The sequence below is a fragment of the Girardinichthys multiradiatus genome, chromosome 12 (genome assembly GCF_021462225.1).
Source record: "Girardinichthys multiradiatus isolate DD_20200921_A chromosome 12, DD_fGirMul_XY1, whole genome shotgun sequence".
NCBI lineage: Eukaryota > Metazoa > Chordata > Actinopteri > Cyprinodontiformes > Goodeidae > Girardinichthys > Girardinichthys multiradiatus.
In genome coordinates, this window is record NC_061805.1 from 31,200,218 (window position 1) to 31,226,024 (window position 25,807).

Consider the following 25,807-nt stretch of genomic DNA (forward strand, 5'->3'; position numbering starts at 1 on the left):
ACCCTCATACACAGACGATGTTTTCACATCCTCCCGCACGGTGGTGCGCTTCGAATGAACGTCGGGAGGAGCCGGAGTCCGGAGGGGCGGGGTTACAACTTTCAGTGGGAATTCTCAGTTCAAAAAGCTGACCGTCCTGCCGTGAGACTAGGGTTGCCTTTGCTATCATCTGGATAAGGAAAGTATTGCTTAAATATGCTGTTAGCGAGCGACTCCAGAGCTTTCTGTCGTTAGTTTAGCCAAAATAGCCTATCCTGTCTGCGCCGAAGAAGGAAACAGAAAAAAGAGAAGGAGCATCAAGAAATAAAACGCGAGTCGTGCAGGTGGTGCACGTTGTTGACCAGGATCATCTTCACAGCGGGAACCTCCATTCATCCCTTACTTTCCAGTCTCGCTTGGACTCATCAGGATGTCCCTGGAGACGTATTCAGCCCTGGACGAGTCCTCTCTCCGAGCTTTGGTGAGTACATGACCGGAGATGCTCTGGATATGACATAAAGTGTGTTTTAGGCTATCATTTACCACAACCAACACCACGTTTTCAGAGTTCCACTTGTTGCTTTTCCTAGACTAAACTACTCCGTAATGTGATTTACGGTTTGCACACAGTAAAATAGTTTTCTAGTGGCACAATAACACTTTTGTCTTTCATCTTCTGGCAGTTTGTGCTTTAATTAACACCTGTGTGGCAGGTAGGGTAGGATATGCACAGTGTTGACGTTAATCCTCCAGCACATTATTTCCTCAGTGTCTTAATCCAGAAAAGGTCAATGTAAAAAAAACATTAACTGAAAATATTTATCCCCCCACCTTTGGTCGCGATAAACAGTGATCGTTTTTAAATGAAAGTATTTTCAACATTTAGCCAATCGCTAATGAGAAAAACCCAAAAATATGCATTGCTGATTTGAGAAAGGGGAAAAATTGTTAAAATGAACAAAGGGATATTGTGGCTCTTCTTCATATTCAATTTAACATTATTTATAAAAGGCCAAATTACAGCGTCATCTCAAGACAGATTATCTTGAAACCAGATCAGTCCAAATAAAGATGAAATAATCAAGTTCTGTCCAATCATATATTAACATTTAAATTTCAATTAATACAGCCTATAGTTAATCAAAAGTGAACTGAGAGATTTAAAATGTGTAGGAATGCCAAACAGCCACTTCTATCAACATCGAAACCAACCTAATGAATGTGTTCATGAATGCATCATATGCGTCAGATGTCTGGAAGCAGCATCTCTTACTGCTTGGCTCATCACAGGACTCATCTTCTGATCATTTCCCAGGGGCGGAGGAAGGTGAAGTGTTGACTTTCTACGGCATCTCATGACCACTGTACCACAGACACATTTACAAGTAGACATGAGTCATGCTGTTCAGACCTTGTTACAGCAGGTTTGTTTGACTTGCACACAAACACAGAGGTTGTAAAAAAAAAAAAAAGGTTTTATTTTTATTAAGTGTTGACTGACACCGACGTGTGTCTGTGGAAAGACAAACTAAATCACCAAGAATTTTTAATTGTCATCAATTTCTTTCCAAATCATCATATTTGCTCTTTACCAGTTTAAGGGTTTAACTTTACTTGACAGCATCGATTTTTTTGTTTTCTATTCTAAGGAATTTGTACTTCATGAATACAAGGGTCCTATTAATAAATGTTCCAGTTTCGGGTCTTGAAGATCAATAAAGTCGACTTGTTTGCTTTGGAGCCAACCATGAGAGAAATGTTATGTTTGGTTGACCTGAGAGATGCTATTTAAACTGCATCCACCGATCTGCTAAAATCTGTAATGGTCTGGCCATAATCTACAGTCAGTGTCTCCTCATAAGTTTCATTAGAAGCTGTGTAAGGAAACTATTATTTTTTAACCTGCATTATAAGGGGTTTTTGTCAGTGGAGGTAAAATAAAACAGTAACTGCCTTGCTTCAGTGCTGGTTCATGTTGACACATCCTGCTCGGCAGCAGTTGGCATCAACTGGGTGAAATGCCTCAACTTTCTTGGATGTGGATGTGAATTGTGGCAGGTTATTGGCCAGTATTTGCTAGCATTTGGTAAACTATGCCAGTATCGGGTTGGACCCCCTTTTGCCTTCGGAACGTCTCCCTGGCACAGCTTCAACAAGATGTCGGAAACATTCCTCAGAGATTTTGGTTCATATTGTCATGATGGTATCACACAAATGGTGCATGTTGGTTGGCTGCACATTCAAGATGTGAACCTCCCGTTCCACCATGTCCCAACATTTCTCTGTTGGCTTTTGGAGTACCTTGAACTCATTGTCATGTTCAAGAAACCAGTTTGAAATGATACTGTTGCCTGTCTATCATCACAGACCAGCCTGTCCATTATACTCTGACATCAGCAAGGCATTGTCAACCACAAAACAGCCACGCACTGGATGAAATTTATTCTCTTTTTCGGATCATTCTCGGAATCCGAGAGATGGTTGAGAGTTAAAATCCCAGTAGATCAGCAGTTCCCGACATGCTCAGATCAGCCTGTCTGACACCAACAACCGTAAAACATTCAAGGTCCCTGAAATCTTCTTTCGTCCTCATTGTGATGCTGGGTTTACCTTCAACAGGTCGTCCTCACTTGTTTTGATACCTGAATACATCAAGTCTCAGCCATTTGATTGGGTGATTTGCCATTTGTTCTGACAAGCAATCGAACAGGCGAGCGTGTGTATATGTTTGTGATTATTATTTTTTTTTTTAAAAAGAAGTCTCGTCTGAGTGGTCAAAAACCCAGCTGTCTTTGTCAGAGAAATGACATTTTATTTTTATTTTTTGGTCTTTTGCAGTCTTTATTTTGTCAATGTTCTCCTCACATTGGAACTTAGCTCATAGTGGAAATATTAACTCATCCTGTTTGCACATTGCATCCTGCAAGACCATGCAGAAAGCATTGCCATTGTCCAGGGAACTGCCTCAGAATAAAATGCACATATTGCAGCTTCTTGAATTATCTGTTTGTGACTCCCATTGTTGAGCAGCATTGCAAATATCCTGTCTCTCTCTCCCCGCCTGGCGAAGTTCCTTTCCCTCTTCTATAAGGTCACTCAGATCCCACAACTTCACTAATGATGTTTGCAGTGTCAGAGTTTTCCATCCACAGTGAACTTTTCAAACAAAACAAACTGACAACAGAAGTTGAAAGGAGGCTGCGATGAAATACAATTTATCTTGAGAGGTTTTCAGGAAGTCTAACACCCAATTATGCAGTTTTTTTGTTAAGGATCTATCCTTTTGTTGTTTTTTAGGACACTAGGAAAAGATAATGGACATTTTAGGCTTCCCAGGCTGGACTGAGCTGGTTGCAAAGCCGAGTGGAGGAGCTGCTATTAAACAGCAGTTGGATAACAACATAAGCTCCAGGCCTGTGTGGCTCTTAACGAACTTAACAGTCAGAAGGTCATATGGCAGTCTCTCTTATCGGTGCTAATCCCATCACTACGCCTCTATTCAAAGCCTGCCCTGCCTCTTTTATATTGCTCATTTAATCTCCCTCTAACCCCCTCCAATTTAGTGCAATTATTTATGCATTTGTGAAAATAATCAGTTTTTCGAGCTGAGAAGGTATTTGTCGTGGTTCACCTGGATGTGTGTTCCTTATGATAAAGCGAAGCTGCTGAGGTCAGTAGGAGGATAAAGAGCTCTTGAACCTAATGACTTAAACCGGCATCACTTTGCAGAAGAGTTTATGAGCAGATGGATTGTTTTGCTGAGTGATGGTTATCTGCTGTTACATCCCTGATTTTTGCTGCGAGGCAATGATTTCCCGCATGTCAATGTGTTAAACTTGCAGGACCTGTTGGAACCACAGGTGTCTGCTGGCTGAGGTACAGGTGCATTGCCCTACTTAGCTCAGATGTTGGCGTCTTGTCAGCCCTCTGATCTTCCCTTTAATTATGTCACAAAGCTGCTCTGCAACACAGGTAGATGTAGAAAGGGTCCAAATGTGACCTAATTGACAGAATGAGAGCTTGGTCTTCAGCTGGATTGACAGAAGTGCTTATAGGCTTCCGTGTGCAATGGATGTGTCCCACGTACAATGATTTATTGCTAGTCTTACCAGGCCTTTGACTGTCCTTTCTCCCTGGTGAGCCAGAGGCATTCACAAATATTTTAAAAAGGCCAGATTGACTCTGTGGTCCCGTCTGGCTGATAAATGAGACCCCTGGGCCTTGAATTTATGACTCTCCAAACTCTTTTGCATTGACAGCAGCTCAATGGTTACAGTCTGGGAGGGAGAATGAGCTTCATTTTTGTGGGATCTTTGGGTTGTCCCAAAATTCACCTTACTCCTTGTTGAGACAGGATTCATCATCTGTAAGGAAAGAAGTTGGAATAATCATTGCATAACTGTTTCCTGGAGCTTTTTCCAAACAGATTTGCTTTTTTTCTTTCCTAAACTAAATTAGACTTGAGTTTTCCATGCAGGTTCATGTTGTTTCATGCAACGGATTTCCATTTAATTACATTCCTTTCTCGTCATAGCTTTGATAATTAATGCTTCTTTTCACTGATCACAATCTGTGGTTGCTGCTTCTGTATATGATTACCTTTGGCCTCTGGACTTGATTTCCTCTCTTGTAGAGGGGGAAAATAAATGTTTCTCTCCGGTTTTTAGTCCAGTTGCATTTCTATGTTTCCTCTAATGATTAATTCTCTTAACGCCTCTGGCCAAGACATTTTCAGTAAGCGGGCCTACCAGTTTATCTACACTGCTGCAGCCTGCACACTTCAGCTTCTTGTCAGTGAATGTCCAAACAAAAGACCTCGAAGCACAGAGATAAGAAGCTCCAATCGTTGCTTTGGATAAATGGAGAACTTTAGTTTCTGAACTCTACTATAAATAGCTGTTCATATTTTGGCTCTGACAGGAGGAGAAAAGTAAAATAATATTCATTGTAGCAGCGTTCAACACCCCTTCAGATTGTTTTAACTGTGTTTTAAAAGATAAATCTGCAACATTTAAATCAAAATTCAAAAATACTAAAATTAAAATCATGTACCATAAGGCTGCATTGATAGATTGACAGAAGTAATTTATGCACTGCTGTCAACATTATGAGTGCATTTGTTCACGCTTATGTGGTCACTTCTCTTTCATTTAACTCGGAGTAAGTAGCTTACTTTCCATGAAAAAGTTATGTTCTCATAAAAAGAAATTAACTTATAGGTTTACTTTATGCTATTAGAATGCATATGTTGGAGTCGTAACCTTTCTTTTATAACTATCATGCAGTAATCCTTCATTAGAGAATTAATACATTATCATCTGATAAATGCCTGAAACATCATTACTAGGCAAGATATGCCAAGGTTTTAAAATGTTTTCATGTTCCATCATATGCTTTCTACGATTGAATGTGTTCATAAGATGATCCAGAGAAAGTACAGGAGTGTTCTAAAGTTTTCTCTGGTTGTATGTTGCCCCTCCTCTACTTGTTGCTTTACACTTCTGGTCAGCTGGCTGCAAAAAAAGGCTGCTGCACTTTCACCTAGCTTACAGTAAAGACAAATGTGGGTGTTTTGACATTTGACATGGAAACTGAGAGTCATGATGCGTAAATTACAGCAGAACCCGTTGAGCAGCATACTACAGAGTCCGTCTCATTAAGCAGTATGTATCTGCTGGTTGTGTTTGTGTGTGAATATTGTGAAGGAGAAGCACTTAAAGCTGCATTAATCGGTGTTATTTTTTTAGCAGCAATATGACAACATTTAGCTTCTTTAAAAAAATAAAAATAAAAAATTTAGATCATGTTTTGTATTTTGTTTTAAATTATTGGGTAAATAACATAACTGTGAAACCGTGGCATTTTTAATCAGTGTTTCCATATTCGCAGAATCTTGATCCATGCCCGTTCATAACCCGCACAAATAAACCTGTCTACTGAGAATATCACCCCGGACCGTTTATGTCTAGTAGTTTTTGCACTTTTGTAAACTTTTATGTAAAAGTAAATGTACCATTTGATTTTGTTGGGTTTTTTTTTGTCACAGAAGCAGAACATGCATTGATTATTAGTTTTTAGTTTAATTAAAAACCGGTCTGTGTAATATTTGGAAATATAACGGTTACAATCTACCCAAAAGCCAATAGCAGCTGCTGTTTGTGAAGTCAGGTCTAAATAAATTAAAACAGTATATTCTGGGGCTGCCAGCTGAGGGTCAAACAGTCTTTGTAATAGCAGTCTGTCTGGCTGACCCTTAGCTGCTCTGCTCTTTACGTCTGGATGGTTAAGTGCTCCAACAGAGAGAGAGAGAAGGTCTCCAGGACTGATCCCTCTGTCTTCATCATTCTGCTAAGTGGAAAAGGTCTGGATAAATGATTGAAGGTGTGCCTTTCCCTCCTCTGTGTCCATGAACGCCACCAGGCGCCTCTTATGTATACACAGGGTGAAATCTTAATGCTTCAAACTTTAATTTTGGTTTCTAATTTTCAAATGTTGTTTTGGTTACAGAAGAAATGCAAATTAAACAAGTAAGACAAGCTTCATGGCCATTCTGCCTGTGTTCACCAGGGAGAAGGACAGTTTAAAACTGGAAGAAGGTTTTTTTCTCTTGTGACGAAACAACTAACCCTGATTTGCTTTGAAATGCAATTAAATCACATGGTTGCAAACATCAATTTTGTGATATATTTGGGGAAAAAGCTGTTTTTATTTCTTTTTCTATTATAGATTATAACAGATAGAAACCATAAGTAGTGTTGTGCTTTTTCAGAAATGCTGTCGGTTGAACTAAAACACTATAAAAGTATCATGATTTAACATAGAAACACAACAGACTGGATGCAGTTGGTACAAAATGTTGTGACACAGAGCTTTTTCTGTGTGGAGTCCCTCAGGGAGGAGCCGTTTCCTGAGGTCCTCCTAACATCATCAGAAGGATGTTGATGTTTAGCTTTCCAGCTTGCTGTTGTTAATCTTGTGACATTCTCAAGATGCACGCAGCAGATCTGTTAAATTGTGTTTGGCTCTGTCCGGTTGTTAACGTTAAAGTGCGGGCTACCACAGATTTTAAGTACAGAGCAAACTGTTTGTGCTCTGCATTCTTCCCACAGTCCCTCTTTATTCTTCTTGTTGGACATCTCCGTCTCTCCGTTCATGGAGGTTTCCACTCAGAGCTTCAGCTCGTTCAGATTGACTCTTGGAGAGGAGTCGGGCTTCTCCGGCACCTGCTGTGTCTGCTGACAGGCCAACTGAATCGCAACATTCAGATCTTTCAGAGCAGTTTTATTTATGATGGCTCTCTCCCGCTGAAATCTGTCATACTGTGACAACGTTTTCTTCTCATAAAACCAGAAGAGATAAAGCTGCAGAGGGCTGTGATGATTTAGTGACATGAAGACAAAGACACAGTGGAGGGGAAGAGTGCTGCTTTCAGGATCAGTTTTGTATTTGTTATTTAAAGGTATAATACGTCCATTACCGTATGGTTGCTTTGTTTTTATCCGTTTAGGTAAATTCATTCAACTTATTACTGAATCTGTTTTGGTTTATCAGTTTTGAAATGGAAAAAAAACTATCTGGGGAGAGAAACTCAAATCGCTGTGATGTCACTTTACCAACTGTCATAGGTTTGTTGCTTTGCACGTTGAAAACAAACATTTTCCACTTGCTGTATCTGTGTTATCTCCTGGTCGCGGGGGAGCTGGTGCCTATCTCCACCAGTCTATGGCTGAGAGGCGGGGTACACCCTGGACAGGTCGCCAGTCCATCGCAGGCCAACATAGACACGCAGGACAAACAACCATGCACACACTCAGTCACACCTAAGGGCAACTGAGAGAGAGACCAGTTAACCTAACAGTCATGTTTTTGGACCGTGGAAGAAAGCCGAAGTACCCGGAGAGAACCCACCCATGCACAGGGAGAAGATGCAAACTCCATGCAGAAAGACCCCCGGCCAGGAGTCAAACCCAGGACCTTCTTGCTGCAAGGTAACAGTGCTACCAAATGTGCCACCGTGCAGGTCTACATACTCCATCTCTGTAGTCATAATGTCTGTTTACCTGTAGACATTATGACTACATGTGACTATTTAGCTGTAAAACTACACAGAGGCAGCTTCCTTGTTCTTTTGGCTGGTATAAAACCCTGACATGAGGCTAGCTTCCTTGTGTGGTTCAGCTGTTATGCCGCAGCTTACCTGGACATCTTGGACCTGATCTGTGGGTCTGTAGTGAAATGCACTCAGATAGGACAACTAAAAGAGGGCAAACAGAATTATATCACATTGCAAAGTTGTTTTACAGCAATTGCGCCACATAGATCCGAAACCAGCATTTCAACAGCATGTGCAGAGTCAACTGAGTACTGATTAACCTGTCAACATGTGGACTTCACAGCGCGGTTAGACCCTACAGTCTGAGCCCAAATCTGTCTACGGTGTATCATTACGGCCCTATAGGACACAGCTGATGATTACCTCCTCCCCTTTGACCCAGATGCATTCCTCCATTTAGCTGTTCTTTATGCATGCTACCTCAAGTGTAAAAGGGGACACAGTTTTCCCAGGTCGGCGTGGTGGCTCTGTCCCAGTTTATTAGAGGTGGTCAAACCAGCAGCCCTGCATGTAGGCTGTAATCTTTCTCCCTTTCACAGCTGCTGCTTCTTCAGTTCAGACAATGGATTCTCAGTGTTTGCTGTGTCAGAGTGGAGTTTAACCTTGACTGTCATTAGATATTTTTGTTAATTTTTCACCCAACAGCTGACTGAAACTCCCCCTTGAGAAACCAGGTGTTTCATGCCTTGCAGGGCTCTCATACATCTTGGTTATTTTTTCTATTTTTTTTCTACGTAGGTGTGCATCAGCCAGCTGCACGCACTCATTGTTTTCCTAAGCCACTGAGAAATTATTTAAAGGCATGCACCTGGACTTTTGTTCTGATTAACGAGCAATGATTCGATTTACAGCTGATTTTCTGTCCTGATTGTTTAACTTTGTTTGTGCAGTAGAGCAGCGTATTCAGTGGCAGCTGCTAATCTATTTCAGCTCTGATGTGAAGAGTGTCCCAAGTCTCCTTATTTGGACAATCACACTGATCCGTTCTGCTGCCTGGCCGCCTCTAACCTTAACCCGCTCTGGAAATTATTAGTTCATGCACAAAAAAATCCATGTGAAAAAACACATGCACATATTTGCATTACTTGAAAGTAGAAAGCATAAGCTTCTTCATATTGGGCTAGGCGCAACCCAGTGCAAATCTTCAAGTAAAAACACAGCCCTCACACTCCCACCGGGAGTCAAAGGGTCGGGGTTCGGCCTGAGGAGGTCATTGGGTTCCCAGAAAAGGCCAGGCAGGCCTGTGTGGGAAGGTGAAGTCCTCCACACATCAAGCTGTGGCATTTGACCCGATCTCTATGACCTGCAGTAGATGGCACAACAGATGGGAGACAAATACTGTGGTGCTTGTCCTGGGTTTTATTGTGTTGTCTATTGGGTAGCTCCGATACATCTGTTTCAGCTTTGTTCCTGATATTACTTCTGCTTACAGGTTTCCCTTTTTTCATCCTGTATACCCATCAAAGCCAAAAAGTCAAAGTCAAAAATAGGCATTTGCCAATAATTAGTCCCAGTCCAGTTCATTGCGGTGAAAAAATATTTGCCACTTTAAAGATTTGTTATGGTTTTGCTTTTTTTAAATCATACTTAAATGTTTCAAGTTTTAACATCAGACAAAGATAACCCAAGTAAATACAAAAAGCAAATGAGAATTTCATTAATTTAGGAGACAAGCCGTCCATGTCGCGTTCTGAGGTTTAGAGTGACCAAAGCACAGACAAGAGCTCGGCAACTGCATGTTTAAAGGAGTCTTCTTCTTTTATTCAAAGATAAGTTCAAAAGGTTTTCCAAACGTAGCAAGAACGTAGCAAAAATCACTGCAGGTACAAAAACACAAGTCGAAACTCCAAAAACTTACATAGTTGACTCTGCAGGAACATAGTAGCCAAAGCTTTAGATATTTTTTGGCCCTAGTGGCCTTTATTTTTTAATTTTTTGACAGTAGGCAGACAGGAAAGAGGGGGAGACATTGGGCAAATGTCGCCGGGTCCGGGACTCGAACCCAGGACGGCCACTTCGAGGACTGTATCCTCTGTATATGGTCGCGCGCTTAACTCCTATACCATCAGCGCCGCGCCGTAGTCAAAGCTTTAGACAAGGATAGGTGAACGAACCAAGGAACCAGCGTAAAACGAACAAAAACAGAGCGTATGAACAGCGGGAAGTGGAGTATGGACCAATGAGATACTGAGGCAGGTAATCGGATGAGAATGGAAATCAGGTGTGGACCAGGCTATAGAGAACTGAGGGAATCTGGATGGTTGCTAAGGTGACCGAACCAGAATAACAAGGGAACATGAGGGAAACTAGGCAATAACATAACCAAAGGAACCTGACTACAAAAACAAAACTATAAATAACAAAACTCGGGGAAACAGAACTAAGCACAACTATAGACGAAGATAACAAACCAAAAGAGACATAAGAACCTAGAATAATCCTTAACTAAAGTAAGCTGAGAAACTAGAGGGAATAGAAGAAACACCAAAACCTAAAAATTAACAAAGAACCCATAAAGAAACCCTGACCGGAAATAAAACCTAAACCACAGAAAGGGAACCAAGACGAGGAGGAACAGAGAAAATAAACTAGTAAACAAAGAGCGCAGGTGAACAAATACCAAAACATAAATAAACACAGATATACTAAATGGGAAACTAAACTAGAAACTACAAGGAAGACAAAGGAGCTAGAATAACAACGAATATAATAATAGTCATAAGAAAACCATAACAAGTAATAGAAAAGAAACCACTAAAGGAACTTACACAAAACCCAAACTAAATGAAAGGTCGAAAACACAAGACCACAACAAAGACGAAAGATGTCGCTTCACGACAGTCCAAACGAACCTGGCCCTATGTTATGTGTAAAAGTAAATGTTGCCTAAAACTAATAACTGGTTTTGCAGCCCTTCGCAGTTATAACTGGCATGACTTGCGATACCATGTAATGAATGTTTTACATCACATTGAATGAATTTTGACCTACTTTTGTTTGCAGAATTGTTTTATTTCAGCAACAATGGAGGGTGTTCCAGCATGAACAGCTTTTTAAGGTCATGTTGCAACATCTCAATTAGATTTATGTCCAGGATTTGAATAGGTCATGTCGAGATGAATTTGTTGGTGTGTTTTGGATCCTAGTCTAGCTGCTTAACCCAAGTTCGCTTGAACTTAAGGTCACAAGCTGATGTACAGATGTTATCCTTCAAGATTTTCTGATAGGGTGCAGAATTCATGGTTTCACACCTCGCAAATACAAAACCACGTATTATTTTCCTTCCATTTCACAGGAATCCAGTACTTTGTGTTGCTCTATCACATAAAGTCTCCATATAGACGTTCAAGGAGCATGAATACTTTTCCATGGCACTGTAGGTGTAGCCCGGTGTACTGAAAGACTGTGCATGCAGTCTGACAGTCGGTGTATGAGGGTTTTTTCTCTAGATTAAACAGTGTCTCAGAGATTCAGAGGCTGAAGATGTGTTCTGTGTACCTATGAATAGAAGCTCTAATGAAAAGTGTTAGACAGGGCCCTGTAATTAAAACGCATCTGAACTTGCCAACTGTTTGCTTTTACAGTGATGTAGTGGAGGGGGTCTGTTTATTTTTGCTTGCATGGTTTTACCTGAGCAGCTTCTCAGTGTAGTTTAACCATCTGAAGAATAATCACGGTCTTTCTCCTTGCTCTTTTTGATGAAACAAACCAACCTCCTCGGCTAAAAGTCACATGTAACTCTATAACTTTCATGTTCAGTCTCGGTTCAGAGGATGTCGCTGTCACTGGGAGCGTGCCGCCAGCTGGCTGGGATTACTGGTAAGGCCTGAGTGCTCTCTAATTGGCCCTGATTGATGAATTGAGTTGCGTCACATAGATGTCTTTGGAGGGTTTGAGGTTTAACTTCATGGTAGGGTTCTCTTTGGCAGGAAGTGACTTGAAGCATGTACGAGCCTGCTTGTGAAATATTCTGTGTATCTCACTCTTACGTCGACGATACACCTCATTAATGGAGTGCCTTGCAAACATATTTGTACCACTTAACACATTTTGTCACATAACGACACACTTGAGGGTATTTTATGAGACCAACACAAATTATTGCCTAGATGTGAAGTGGTAGGAAAATAATTTATTGTGTTTTACAAATAAAAATCTGAAAACTTTTGGGTGCATTTGTAATCAGACCCCTGCATTAATGATTTGTAGAAGCACCTTTCACTTCAGTTACAGCTGCATGTTGTTTGGGGTATATCTCTACAACTTTCCACTGACGTTGAAAGTGATGTTTTTGCCAATTTCTCTTTGCAAAATAGCTCCAGCTCAGTCAAATTAGATGGAGAGCTTTTATAAACATCAGTTTTCAAGTCATCGCTTCAGATTATCAATTGGATTTAGGTCTGGACTTTGACGTGACCATTCTAACACATTAATTTAAAACTTTTGCAAGGCACTGTATATATTTGAGTAAGAGAAGCTGACAGATTTTCTTTTCGTTTCGGTCTTCCGTCTCCACCCATCCATCCTGTTTTCTGAACACAATGAACCAGGTGGAGATCCCTGCCGTGCCTTCCTGAGAAGAGATAAGCGGGGCAGACCAGACAGCTCAACAGACATCATTAAAGGTGCTGACGGCTCGGTGACATCTCAATGACTGATTGTCCCTCTGCAAGAACATTAATTAATTTCTGATTTTGTGTTTGACTCATCCATCTGCGAGCAGATGGGCTTTCTGAAAGGTCCGTGTTGCTTTAAATGAGCACCACAAACTAACATGAAGTACAGTGACTTCAAAAAGTATTCAGTCCCTTTTTCACATACATGTTTGATCCCAACAGGTGCTGCATAATTTGAGTGTAAGGACAAGGATACAAGGTTCTCATAATTTTTTGCAAACAAATATGTGTCTATGCTGCCCCTTTTAGTTTGATACCCCTAAATAAAATTTACTGCAAACTATTTAGTGAATTGAAATTGAGTCAGTTTGATTTTTGACTCTGGTCTGCTCAGGACTTCCTGAAAAGTTTTCTAACTGGGTCATGAATGATGTTTGGAGATACGAAGACAGTTTTTAAGTTACAGTTTGAAAAATACCTTTTGGGGATAGCCAGTTGTTAAAATGTTACCTTTCTCTCAGCTTTCTCTGAGGTCATGGGTGATTTTTGTCAAACGGACTCTGACTACAGCAGCTCATGTTTTCGTCTCTCTCTCTTTAACGGTTATTTTATTTACACTGGCAGCCATCCAGCTTAAAGGTGTGTTCTGTTTTCCTGGGTTGCACCCTCATTAATTTCCTGAACAGCGTTATTGGTTGACGTTTATTTTCCTCTTTTTCTCTTTCTTGCCAGCTGGATATGGCTGATTCAAATCGGCATATAACTGTTACAACCAATCCAAACATAAAAACATCTCTGTCTTCTCTCTGATTGGTTCATTTAAACCTTTTGAGGGAAGTGTCACAGGTCGGCGTTTGAAGAAGTTAAAGTGCTGACATGACCAGTAGGCTTTGCTGTTCCTACTTTTTGAAAACATTAACAGATGGTTTATTGCATCCTCTTAGATAAGGAGATAGATCCTTTTCTTTATTGTAATACTTGTAGGGAGAGTTGGCCTACATTAAATTATATTAATGTTTGTAAATCACTTTCATAATCTATCAAAATCTAAGGAATGCATTGTTCAGGATTCAGAATTTAATTAAATGACAAATACAATTTCACACTTGATTTGAGTGAGAAAGTCTTCAATCCAACTTTATTTATAAAGCACTTTTAAACACCAAATATGACCAAAGTGCACTAGAAAATAAAAAGACACTAAAATGAATGATCTAAGAAACCTAAAACATGTAAAAGAGCAATCATACAATTGATACAAAATAGGCAAAACAACAAAACAGTAAAAATCAGCATTTGAAGCTGTGTCAAAGGCCAGAGCAAAAAGGGTGAGTTTTAGGAAGTGATTCATAAACGGAGAGAGAAGAAGCCTGTTTAATTTGCACAGATACGTTGTTCCACATCTTAGAAGCTGCAACCGTAAAGACATGTTCTCCTCCAAGCTTAAGCTTGGTCTTTTGAAGCACCGAGGAGCAGCTGATCAGCTGACCTAAGAGAATGGGATGGTGTAAAAGGGTGCAGCATCTCGGAGAGATAGGATGGGGCAAGACCATGGAGAACTTTAAATTCAAATAAAACGATTTTAAAACGAATCCTAAAATGTGCCGGCAGCCAGTAGAGAGAAGCCAAAAAAATGGGGCGCCTTCTGCATTATTTAACTTTGGCAGCACCAGATGCCAGCTACAGCAGAATGAATAAAGGTGCTGTACCTGAGTTCCAATTCATTGCTGTTTCAGTTGTCATGGAACAGGCCTTGGTTTCTGCAGACGAGTGGGTTCCTGCACCAATCTTTCAGCTCCGCTGACAGTTGAGTCTCAGCTGTAAATATCGTTGTCTACCTGAGGTTTGGTGAAAGGGCTGATCTGGGGAGAAGGGTTGAGGTTATTACTCTGTTTCGTCCCCAACTCGCCAGGCGAGGAAGTCACAGCCTGACATCAGCTGACTTGTAGAGGAGCAAGGTGGCTTTGCGGGTCGAGGGAGTGACGTGGTGATGAAGTATGGTTTAGGCGACCAGTCAGCCGCAGGATTTTGTAACATACAACATCTGATCATCAAGAAATTAAACTTTGTTGCCCTAAGAGTCCCTCCAGGATCAGATTGTTAGAATATAGGTTGAGTTGTCAGTTACACTTTCAGTGTCAAACATCCGGCGTGCTGAGGTAATTGAAGTTTCATTATTGCGTGTGGCTCAGTGTTGTGTGGTATTAAGTAATGTTATTGGGTCATTGCTGTAAAATCTGTGTCAAGTCATTACAAGTGGTTCTCATGCGGCCGCATTTTTTTGACGGTGCCAAAAAATCTGCAGCCGCATGGCTCATGGTGATCAGATTGTGCATGCTACAGTCCACAGATTCGTAGTAATACGATGCTTGATCATTATTTTCCTGTTGTATTGTCCTCTTGCACCAGTAAAACGAAAGACTACATAGTATAATGAAGGAATAAAGATCAAACCCAAGATGCATGCTTTCCTACACTCAGACTTATGTTCAGACCTAATGAACACACGCCAGAAAGACTGCCTGCCTGTTATCAGGGGTTTTGGAGTAGAGGCTGTTTTCATATCTTAGTGATGAAAAATGAATTGGTCTGCCCTAAAACTTGGCAGCCGTTGTACAGACCGTTTAACCCATCATGACATTTACTCAGCAGGAATCTGGACAGCATGGTAACAGACGGCTCTCCTGAGCGTTTAGTTAGTGTTCAAGTGTCTGGCTGTGTGGGCATGTGAAACAGAAGCTGGCCATGTATTCCTGTCTGTCTGATTATTTTTTTCTCCTTCCTTGTCAAACACTGCTGTTTCTGGTTTGGCATATCATCTCGTTGCTGGAGTGGAACAAAAAAAAAAAACAGTTGCCAACTGCTACATTAGATCTCGCTACCGTCTATTTTTTCTTGTGAGTCAGCAGGAATGTGAAGAATGACCTGCACATTTCCCACCCAGCTTTCATTTGCCCATTTTTAGACATAACCAAGAACTTCCTCCCTTTCTTCGTTTGCTTTTTTCCACATTGTCATTCTCAAGGCTCTTATTCTTCAGTTTTCTTCCATCTTCTACTCAAGCCATCTTTTTCATCAGCTCAGCACTTTAAAATTCCACAAATTACAGTATATAAAGAAAGGCCTTTCTGAGCCAGTGCATATTTTGTTAAACCACAGTGAAACCTCAAAACTGCCGGCCTTCTTCGTCTCTGATGAGACGACCCTCTTCTGTCTTTGGGCCCAGCTGCGGGGCAAGCCGCCTCTCGTTTCAACGCATCAGCACGTTGTAACAACCATAGCAAAATCTCTTTAATAACCCTTAGCGAACAACAACTTTTGTCCTGATTTGGTTCAGAGGGTGCTTTTAAAGTAAAGGTTTTATAAGAAAAACCTGCCATGGAACTGCTTGGCTCTACATGTGCCGACAGATTCCTGCTGTAGAGGGATCAGTCTCCTGTGCGACAGGAGGGGGCTCCCTCTTCCCACCAGTATTCTGCTCGCTTGGAAAGATAAAAGCATTCTGCTTGTTGAGGGAGGTGCATCTGTCTGCAGGTGTGCATTTATACACACCTTAATTACCCTTTTCTGTTTAAAAAGAGACCTTTTTAACTAATACTCAGTCAGTGTGATGAAATAGCTCGCAGAGCGTCACACAGCTGAATCTGTGGGGCCTCCTGCAGCCTTGCTATGGCGTTAGAGATGAAGACACCTGAATGACAGGTTGACCTGCTAAACTGAACACGCTTATTTCTTAAAGCTGAGGAACAGCTGTTGGTGGGTCTGTTTCTCATCCTCAGCTCCTTTCCCACGTCGACCTGTCTCGTCTCATTAGTGAAGTCAGATCTCTTATCAGCAATCGATAAGACCTTCATCTGCTACGCTGACCCACTAACTAACTGCCACACATCAGAAATAAGCCTGGTTCATTCAGGGCGTCACACACGTCCTCGGGCCTAGAATCTGATCTAAAAGCCTCAGCACTTTGAAAACATTATTGCATACAAAGGGGCTCACAGCAAAGTCTTCCAAGTTAAGACTCAAACAGCACATGGCTGTTAACTCTGCATTGTATTTCATTTACCACCCTGTATCTACTCTTTAAGCAGTTATTTGTAACTCACAATGCCTCTCAAAAGTATTCATACCCCTTGAAATCTGCCACTTTTTGTCATGCTACAAACACCATGTGACAAACCAACACAAAGTAGTGATTAAATGTGAAGCGAAAGGAAAATATTTAATGATTTACTTTACAAAATAAAGATATCAAGTGTGCATCCAGCCCCCTTACCTCTGACACCCCTAAATAAAATTAGGGCCAACCAACTGCCTTTAGAAATAACCCAATTATTTTCATGTTTGTGAGTAGCAGAGTTTAAAGCAGGGATATGATTTAAAATGGTATTCAAAGCTTTGAATATCTCATCGAAAACTGTACAATTTATCATCTTGATACAAAAAGCGTATGGCATAACTCCAAACCTACCAAGAAACCGTTGCCTACCCAACTGACCGGCCAGAGAGGGAAGAGAAGCAGCTAAGAGGTCCATGGTAACTGTAGAGGGGCTACAGAGCTCCACAACTCTGGTAGGCGAAACTATCAACAGGATAATTCAGATATTTATAAAATTGGCCTGTATGGAATAGTGGCCAGAAGAAAGTAAAGTTTTTTTCAAAAAGCCATTAGAAATCCCATTTGGAGTTTGCTATATATAAGACTCTTAGAGTGCCCTAGCCTGCATGCAAAATACCATGTGGTGGAAAGTTGTTGCTGCACATCACCCTAAACACACCATCTCCACGGTGAAACATGATAAAGGCATAATACTGTGGGGTTGCTTTTCCATTGCAGGGAGAGGGGAGGGTGGTCGGAGTTGAGTTGATAGGAAGATAAAGCTAAATACAGTGCAAGACAATTAGAGGCTGCAAAAAACGTGTGACTTGGTAGAGGTTCATTTTGCATAAGGACAACTACCTTGACCATACACCCAGAGCTACAATGGAGTAGTTTAGATCAAAGCATATTCATATGTTAGAATGCCCACACCACCCAGAAGCAGAGGCTGGCCACTAGGTGACATTCTCTCTTTAGATCTAATTCTAATAGCATATTTTTAAAATTCATTATATTGAAACTCTTTTATTCTTTCAGTTGTAACATATTGTTGTTTTTTTTTTTTTTTGGGAAGAACTGCAAGAAGGATGTGGAATCTATTTGTTTCCAAATCTACTTTTGTAATGTCACCAAGAAGGCCAAGTGAGCGGCAGGTTGGAACTGTATATTCTAGGCATGTTAATAGGTCTTCACAGACTTTTAGCCAGAAGCCATAGACTGGCAGACAGTGCCAGAGAGCATGTAGATAGTCGTTGGGTAAATATCCTATGCAGTTTGGCCATGTGTTAAGTGAAAAACCTATTAGAAACATCCTTTGTCCTGTGTGGTGCATTCTATAAAGGATTTTGTGTTACATCAGCTGAAGGTTGACCTTTTCACTCATTCTAAAGGTGTTTATGCAAATTCTACTCCAATAGTTAATATACTGTACAAGTAAAATCACCTGTCTTTGCAAGGCAAATTTTCTGTGTTGACACTCTTCTGCTCTTGCTATCGGTTGTCATGCACGTCTTATCGTTACAGCTGGATGGAACCATGGATCTGGACGAGAGACGCCTCATCCGTTCAGCCATTCGGGAGCTGAGGAGGAGAGAGATTGAAGACATGGAGGCCGCTTTGGCGAGCAAAAGATTCAGACCAACATGCCTGAATCAGCAGGACGACAAGGAGAATCAGCACAGGTGAGGCCCTACACCCAATTATCCCAAACACAAAATGCATCAAACCAGGTTAAAGTGGAGATCACAAACCCAGATGTGGCATTCCCCGTCCACAGGGGGAAAAGTCACAGAGGATGGAAAAATGCAGCTGGAGTAAAGATTTCCACTTTGTGTGTTCTCAAATGTTTTCAGTAGTTTGGCTTTTTCATTAGTAACCTGCTTAAAAAGCTACAATAATTTCCTTTTCACTACCGTCTTGGTTTTTCTCCAATTTATAAATAAAAGGATCCATGCAGTTGTCATGCAGCAGAGGAATGTAGATGAACCGATGAATCTTTTTCTTTAAACATGTTTCTGCCCGCAAAATCCAACAACAAACAGGACAAATGGGGCCGAAGTTTTCCATCAGGATCATTTTTGCACCACTGTAAATATTGTTTCTTGAAATTCATTGTTTCTTTATAACCTTAAATAAAATATAATTGTGTTGCTGTGAATTTTTTTTGGAGTGATAACATTTTTTTAAGCATTTCACGACCGATGTTTTTGTTTTTTACTCAGATTGATTCAGTTTATTCAGGAGATTCATTCCTGGAGATCTCTCCCTTAATGTCACGATTAGCTCATTTTTCTCATTAATCTCGTTTTAGTTTTTGTTTTCCATCATCACAGCGTCCCCACAAATCTCATTTTTGATGGTAATATTTTCCCACTCTACCTTGCAACAGTTCCCCAAGTCTATCAGGTTGAGAGAACATCGGTTGTCCATAGGTCTTTTCAGATGACTCCACAGATTTTCTGTAAAATTTAGCTCTGGACTCGGGTTTTGCCATTCCAAAACTTAAATTTTTCTCTTGTAAAGTCATTCTTCTGGTGATGTACCCTAGGACTCGTGATGCAGGAAAATTAAATCCCGCTTCGTCTTTAGTTTTCTAGCAGACATCTGAAGGTTTTGGTTCAAAGCTGACTTCTATTTAAAATGGTTCACGGTTTTGTCCACTTTGACAATAACTCCAGTTCCTTCATAGGATAAGTTATCCCAGAGCATAAGTCTGCCCCCACCATGCTTTGCTGTTGTTATGGTGTTATTTTCATATTGCTTCTGTGAAAAACATACGTTTTAAAATTATGGGCCAAAGGTTTATGTTAGGGTCGCCACAATGCTTTGGGAGATCTTATCTAGGCCTGAAAGTTTTCTTTGGAAGAAAAGGGCTTTGACTCACAATCCTACTTCATAGTCCAGAAAATAGGAGAATATAGGAGATTTTTGTCACATCTAGAACACAAAAAGTCCTTGTTGGAAATCATGCAACTCCTTCAGTGCTGCTGTTAGCATCTTGGCTTTCTCCATCACCACTTTCTCTCTTGTCTTATTATTAACTTTGGAGAAACATCTAGTTTTGCAATGTCGTGGTTATCCCACATTTTCTTCAGTTATGTCTCCATTGTGACATGATAATTGAATAATGCTGTAGAACTCTTTGTAAACCTCTCAGGACTGACATTTTTGTTTAGAAGGATATTTCTTATCTGTTGTAACCTCTCTGCAAACTATGACTTTAGATAAGGATGCAAATAAGGAGAAGGCTGAAAATGCGAATAGGAAAACTGAACATTGGTCCAGGTTAGTCTGATTCAAGGTAATTGACAGCTGGTGTGAAATCAAGAAGACATGATTCTGAAAATGAGCCAAAGTGTAGTTTAATAACATATATATTTTTTAAAAGGTGTATACAACCAAGTTATCGCTCTTTTATTTTCATCTCCCAACATATGTTTGTTTACCGTTAAATTTAGCAGAATAAATGTCATAGCATTTGTAGAAAAAGTGTAGAAATTAATTATGATATCATCACAAAAACCTGGATTCTTAACAAGGTTTTGGAGACTTTTGAGAGCTATCGTATGTCAGGTGTGGGCAAGAGGGACTGTGAAAGTCCATCCAAGGGGTCAGATACATGCACGGCACCTGAAATACTACAGCCTACCAAATATTGCATCATAGGAGTCCTTTGTGACTGACAATGCACACCTTGGTATTGTGATGATTAAAATTGCAATTTAATTTATTGTGCAGGTCTGGTTTGGATGGTTTAAACCCTCATATGTGTGTGAAATCTTTAAATCCAGAGTGTTAATTTAAGATCAAGGATACATTACTGTCCCAGCATGTGGCTTGGAGCAAAGAAGCGCTTCAACACCATTTTATGTCAGGAATAAACCCAGTGCTCTGGTGTTGTTTTTCCCTTTCCGTCATTAAATCCTCTTAAGAACATTGGTAGTCATTCTCATTCATGTCTATGCTCAGAGGACTCAGGTTACAAAAACAAAGAAGAAGTGGGTGCCTCACTGAATCTGCTCAAGAAATCATACCTGCTGATTGCACATTCGTGCACATGTGCACAAAAGAAATGTTATTTTCTTGCACCTCTCAGATGTGAAATCTTTAAATTCTACCATGCTGCACATTATTTAATCGCAAGGAATGGTGGGGAAAAATTAGGTCAATGAGGGAAGTGAAGGAGTGCACAAGTAAGAGAGGCCAGCAGACATGTTTACACAGTTTGGGTCATTGCTCTTAAAATTTTTTTGTAAGAGCATCACTTCTTCCATGCTTTTCATTTCTGAATTTATTTCTCCAGGCTATAAAAACTGTGTGCTGTCCTTTTTAATAACAAATTAACTGCTGTGTTTCTATTTTTCTCAGATCAGAATCCAACGACAACTTGGATGTACTTTCACAAAAGTTGCAGTCAATCCAGGACGTTGACGAGCTCATGGAAATGGTGACTTTTCAAATCATTTGGTCTTGTTTATTTTGATGCCATCACTATATTTCCATTTCCATGGATGCACTGAGCATTTTATTTGCCCGTAGCTCCGTGCTGCAGCCAAGTATGAGGAGAGGAAGATGATCCGAGCAGCGATCCGACGGATCAGAGATGAGCAGCTGCAAGGTGAGTTGGGATCTGTCAGACTGAGAAACTTTTCCAGCAGTTTGACTATTGAAGGCAGTAAGCGACAGGCAGGGTTCCTACACACACGCTCTGGAATAAGTATGGGAAAGGATTAGAGCATGGAAAATGTTTTTATGTATTTTATTCTAACCCCTATCCCATTTTCTAAAGTTTTAATCTATCAGTCTATCCATCCATGTGGTCATCATCTGTCCAACCACCCATGAAACTGTCTGTCTTGTCATTCACCCTGTTTGTTCATTGACTTATCTGCGTCTTTCCATCCATTCGCCAACACGGACAGAAAGATGGTTCGAACCTTTTAAAGGTGTCATATTTAGAGTGTAATAACTTGTAGCAACCATAAATTAATGGTGAACCATTTGTATGTATAAACATTTGCTAAAAAGGGCTGGGAACTTCAGAAATTCCAACCTGGAAAAGTCTGGAATTTTGACATGGAAAAAAAGTGTACAAACCCTGGATGGATAGTTGCAAAGTTTGTTTAATCTTTATGTAGTTATAGGTTCAAATGTCAAATCGCACAGGAAAAAATGGATGAACTATTCTGTACACAGTATGATTGGTAAACTAGGAGAAGTCCAGTGATGATAAAGTTTGACCTGATGAGAGCGTTAAACTAAAGGTAAATCTGTAAATCTTATACCTGCTAGATTAAACACCCAAAGAAAAGTTACCATTGTGTTCTAAAAGGACAAGTACAAGCATGTCCATCAGTCTTCATGGTACTGCCACAGATCTACCTGCTTTCTGAGTCCTGATTAAATTATAAATTCCTCTCATTGCTTAGTGCAACAAAGCAACTCCCACCTTGTCAAGTCTTGCCAGTACTTTCCCATTATCTCATCAGTCACAGCATCAGTTTGCAAACGTTCTCAGTTGTTTATTTTGAAATGCCGTCTAAGTTTTACTGTTGTGTGCTTTTAGTGTCTGTGGAGAAGAGTAAAGTTTCTGTCTGCCACTCGGACCCTGAGAGCGCGGAGTCCCAAAGCATCATGGGAGCTGCGGTGAGTACAGAACTGCTAATGAAGCAGTCAGGGTTTAATTGTGAAAGACATCCTGGTGCAGTCTGAAGATCAACTGTGTAAGATGTGTGGGATATGATGTCTGCCTCCACTGACTAAAATGACAAGCCAGTTTGTTCTGCCTCACAACCGTGACCACTGAGGGTTTTTCTTTTTTTCGTCTGCGGGCACAATGAAGAATGCAGCAAACAACAACAACAAGGAGCATTGTCACTTGTGTTACTGCTGCACCCACAGCAGGCGCATGCACAAACACTCAGAAAACACACGGCTCAGCGGCCACGGACACAGGAATGTGTTTTTGTTTTTTCAAATCCTCATTGCAAGATCTGGCCGAGGTTGAAGAGAAGGATGCAATTTGCCTTGACTTTGGTGTTTACTCAAAGCCATAAATTTTTTTTCTTTGCAAGCAGCATCTTGCATGCATTTAACTGTACAGCTTTTTATAACTATTAAAATTAGGTCTTGCGTTGGTTTGAATTCTTCTTCCTTAGTGGATTTCTTCAGATTTCCCTCATGATTGCCTGACTGTTGTGGCAAAGCCTTGACATGTGAAGACCTGAGTCTCAGCTTGGAGCTTTCAGGGGTCCAGGTTTTATTTCAACTGCTGATCCTGGTCATAGTTTTAATATATATGCTCAGTGGATGGGATTCTGTGGAGAGGAAAACTAAGTTAGTTCTTATTGTATGCACACAGCTTAGTCAGAGAGCTTTGAATGAGGCAAAGTGACCATTTATTTCCCCCTAAATCACTCTGAATTACCTTTTGAATGACAAATGAACGGGGCTAATAAAGTCCCATTAAAGCATCACATAAAAAACACGAAAATGCTCATTTATCACAAGTAATTTGCTAAGACATGATAAAATGAACTAATAAAATAATCTTTGAACTTTATAGCAAAATTGTTTGAGGATATCCACATTCAAATTGGATAAAGGGTTTAGGAGTTTCAGCTCCTTGACATGTGCCTCCCTCTTTTAAAATGGGACCAAGATTTTGCTGTGAACAGACAACATTCGGTCAAAGGAGCTCTCCATGCAGGTGAAACAAGTCATCATTAAGATGCAAACAGAAAGAAAAAAAAAGTCTGAGAAATTGTAACAATATTAGGAGTGGCAAAAACATAACAAAATTAGAAAAAAAGTTGTCTCTGCCAAACATGTGTGACCCTGACTGATTTAAGGACTGGTGTGATATGATCTGTTTTCCAGGTGTTGGTCAGGACTCTGGCAGTAGCATTTTTGCTGTTTGGAATGCAGTCTTGGTTGGTTATAACTGGTAGAGATGTGCAAAAAGCCTTAAAAATGTTATTGCTGTGATATAATCTTACATTGAAATATTAGATTTTCTCCTCGCTCTTGGTGGTGACGAGCTAAACTTGGGTCGTTCATCCCACACTCCAGCTGTTTCAGGCTTTATGGTAAAACTCAGGTGAGCAGCTATTTCCCTGTAGCTGTTTCTTATGAAAGATAAATGTCAATCTAACTTGAATGGAATGTTCTCTTGCCTTTTCCAATTTGAAGAGTAGCTAAGAGAAATTAGCCTCTGTGCCACATTTATACTCCAGGAAAACAAGAAGTGATGGATTAGTGATTAAAAGTCCCTCAACACCGCGGCACTGGTGGTGTAGGGGTTGAGCGTGACCATGTGCAGTAGCGATAGTCCTCGATGCGGCTGTCGGGTTCAAGTCCCGGACCCGGCGACCTTTGCCAAATGTCCCCCCCCCCCCCCCCTTCTTCGCCCTCTTTCCTGTCTACCTACTGTCAGAAAAATGAAAAAATAAAGGCCTCTAGTGCCGCAAAAAATCAATGGTATATTCATCCCCACAGATTACATACTAAACATCATCAAATGTTTTGGATTCACTGTAATGACAAATGAGGTGGAGAAAAATGGGGGGGAATATGTATTTATCAAATATAAAATCATCATTAGAATATTCAATAATGATGTTGCAACTGCATTAGGGCCTAACCTTACCTAATCCACCTTAAGAGCTTTGATTGCAGCAGTTTTAGGGCGTGAGGTGAGAAAATCTCCAGTATTAGTGCTTTATCAGAGTTCTGTTTGTTCGTTTTAACGCGTCACCACGGTGATGCACTAAAATGCTTTACTGCAGTGAGTCATTGTTCACTGCAGCCTGTGCATGAATCCCCCTCTCAGATAGCAGGATGTCGGAGTTTACAGGATGCTCTGACGTTTAAGCCTTTTACCTCATTTCCTGTCGGCCAGCTGAACTGGGGCACCGGTGGCGGGTTGTTGAGTAGGAGCCGGTTGTTGAGATGAATGAGTATTGGGTGGGAGTTTTTTTTTAATACTTTTTGCTTTGGCCTGGAGGAAGACATGCAAGGCCTCCAGCTGTTCCCCAGCAGTCTCGTCTACACTGAAGTGGGAATGTGGCCAAAAACAACAGCAGCCGCCAGCGGCAGCAGGACTCCTTCCACTGACATCACAGCCACCGATCTCTTTGAGCTCTTTGCAATTGTCTCGCGGAAGATGGTTGTCCAAGATACGCCCCAACATGTCTCACGCAACATGCGATAGGTGTCTCGTGAGGACATCTGGAACATTTAGTTACCAGATGATAATCTCCAAATTAAGACCGTCCATTTGTTGGTTTAAAAGGGAATTGCAAGGATGGTTGAGATGAAATCAAAGTTTCCTTTTGTGTCATTTGGTATAAAGGCTTCTAAAAAACTGTTTATATGGCAAATGATCTTAGTTTAAGACTACAAAGTTTATTATTTTAATACAAAAGCCCCAAACAAAAGTTATACAGTTGTAGTAAATTAAAAGAAAAAAGAAAGTAATTTGGAAAGGAGGTCAGAGCACAGGCAGAGTGTCAGAAGTTAATGTGCCAACCAGGCAGCCCATTAACCTGTGGGGAGGGGTGTGTGTGTGGTGGGGGTCACTTCCCTCAGGAGACAACTTGGGAGGGAGGGGAAGTCAAGGGAGTGGCTTGTTGGTATTGTGTGTGTGTGTGTGTGTGTGTGATGTCGTGTGTGATGTGGTGGAGGGAGCAGAGCGGCAGAATAGCGGACATCCTGACTCCAAACAGGTTACTGCTGAGAGAGACGGTAAGAGACGGGAATTGGGGCAGTAGGTCTAAGAAAAAGGAGGTAAACGTGACTCAGATTTTTGCCAGTTGGACCAGTTCTCCAGATCAAACGCTCGTTTGACTTTCTTAACCTTTTTTTTAGTTTTCTTTACTCTTTTAAAACATAACTGAAAAGGATTTTCTTAATAATTTTGAGGCTATTGCTATCTGATTTGAAAATGGGACGTGCCTGCCTCTATGTTTACATTTAAGGTTTGTACATTCAGGTTTACTGCTG

The 25,807-nt window shown here is 40.7% G+C and overlaps 1 protein-coding gene across 7 annotated transcripts in view; it reads left to right on the plus strand.

The window, feature by feature from the left end:
- Positions 1 to 115: 115 nt before the first annotated feature.
- The window catches only part of smtnb (smoothelin b), a 62,405-nt gene continuing 36,713 nt past the window's right edge, over positions 116 to 25,807 (plus strand). For 2 of the 7 annotated variants that reach the window (XM_047380983.1, XM_047380989.1), the window contains exons 1-5: positions 117 to 460; positions 18,329 to 18,486; positions 21,173 to 21,251; positions 21,344 to 21,422; positions 22,371 to 22,450. In XM_047380983.1, the coding sequence (XP_047236939.1) occupies positions 410 to 460; positions 18,329 to 18,486; positions 21,173 to 21,251; positions 21,344 to 21,422; positions 22,371 to 22,450 (447 nt within the window). In that variant the 5' untranslated portion in view covers positions 117 to 409. Of the gene's footprint in view, positions 461 to 18,328; positions 18,487 to 21,172; positions 21,252 to 21,343; positions 21,423 to 22,370; positions 22,451 to 25,450; positions 25,550 to 25,752; positions 25,783 to 25,807 lie in introns of those variants that run through there. The other 5 variants (XM_047380982.1, XM_047380984.1, XM_047380985.1 and 2 more) reach the window with 4 other exon arrangements.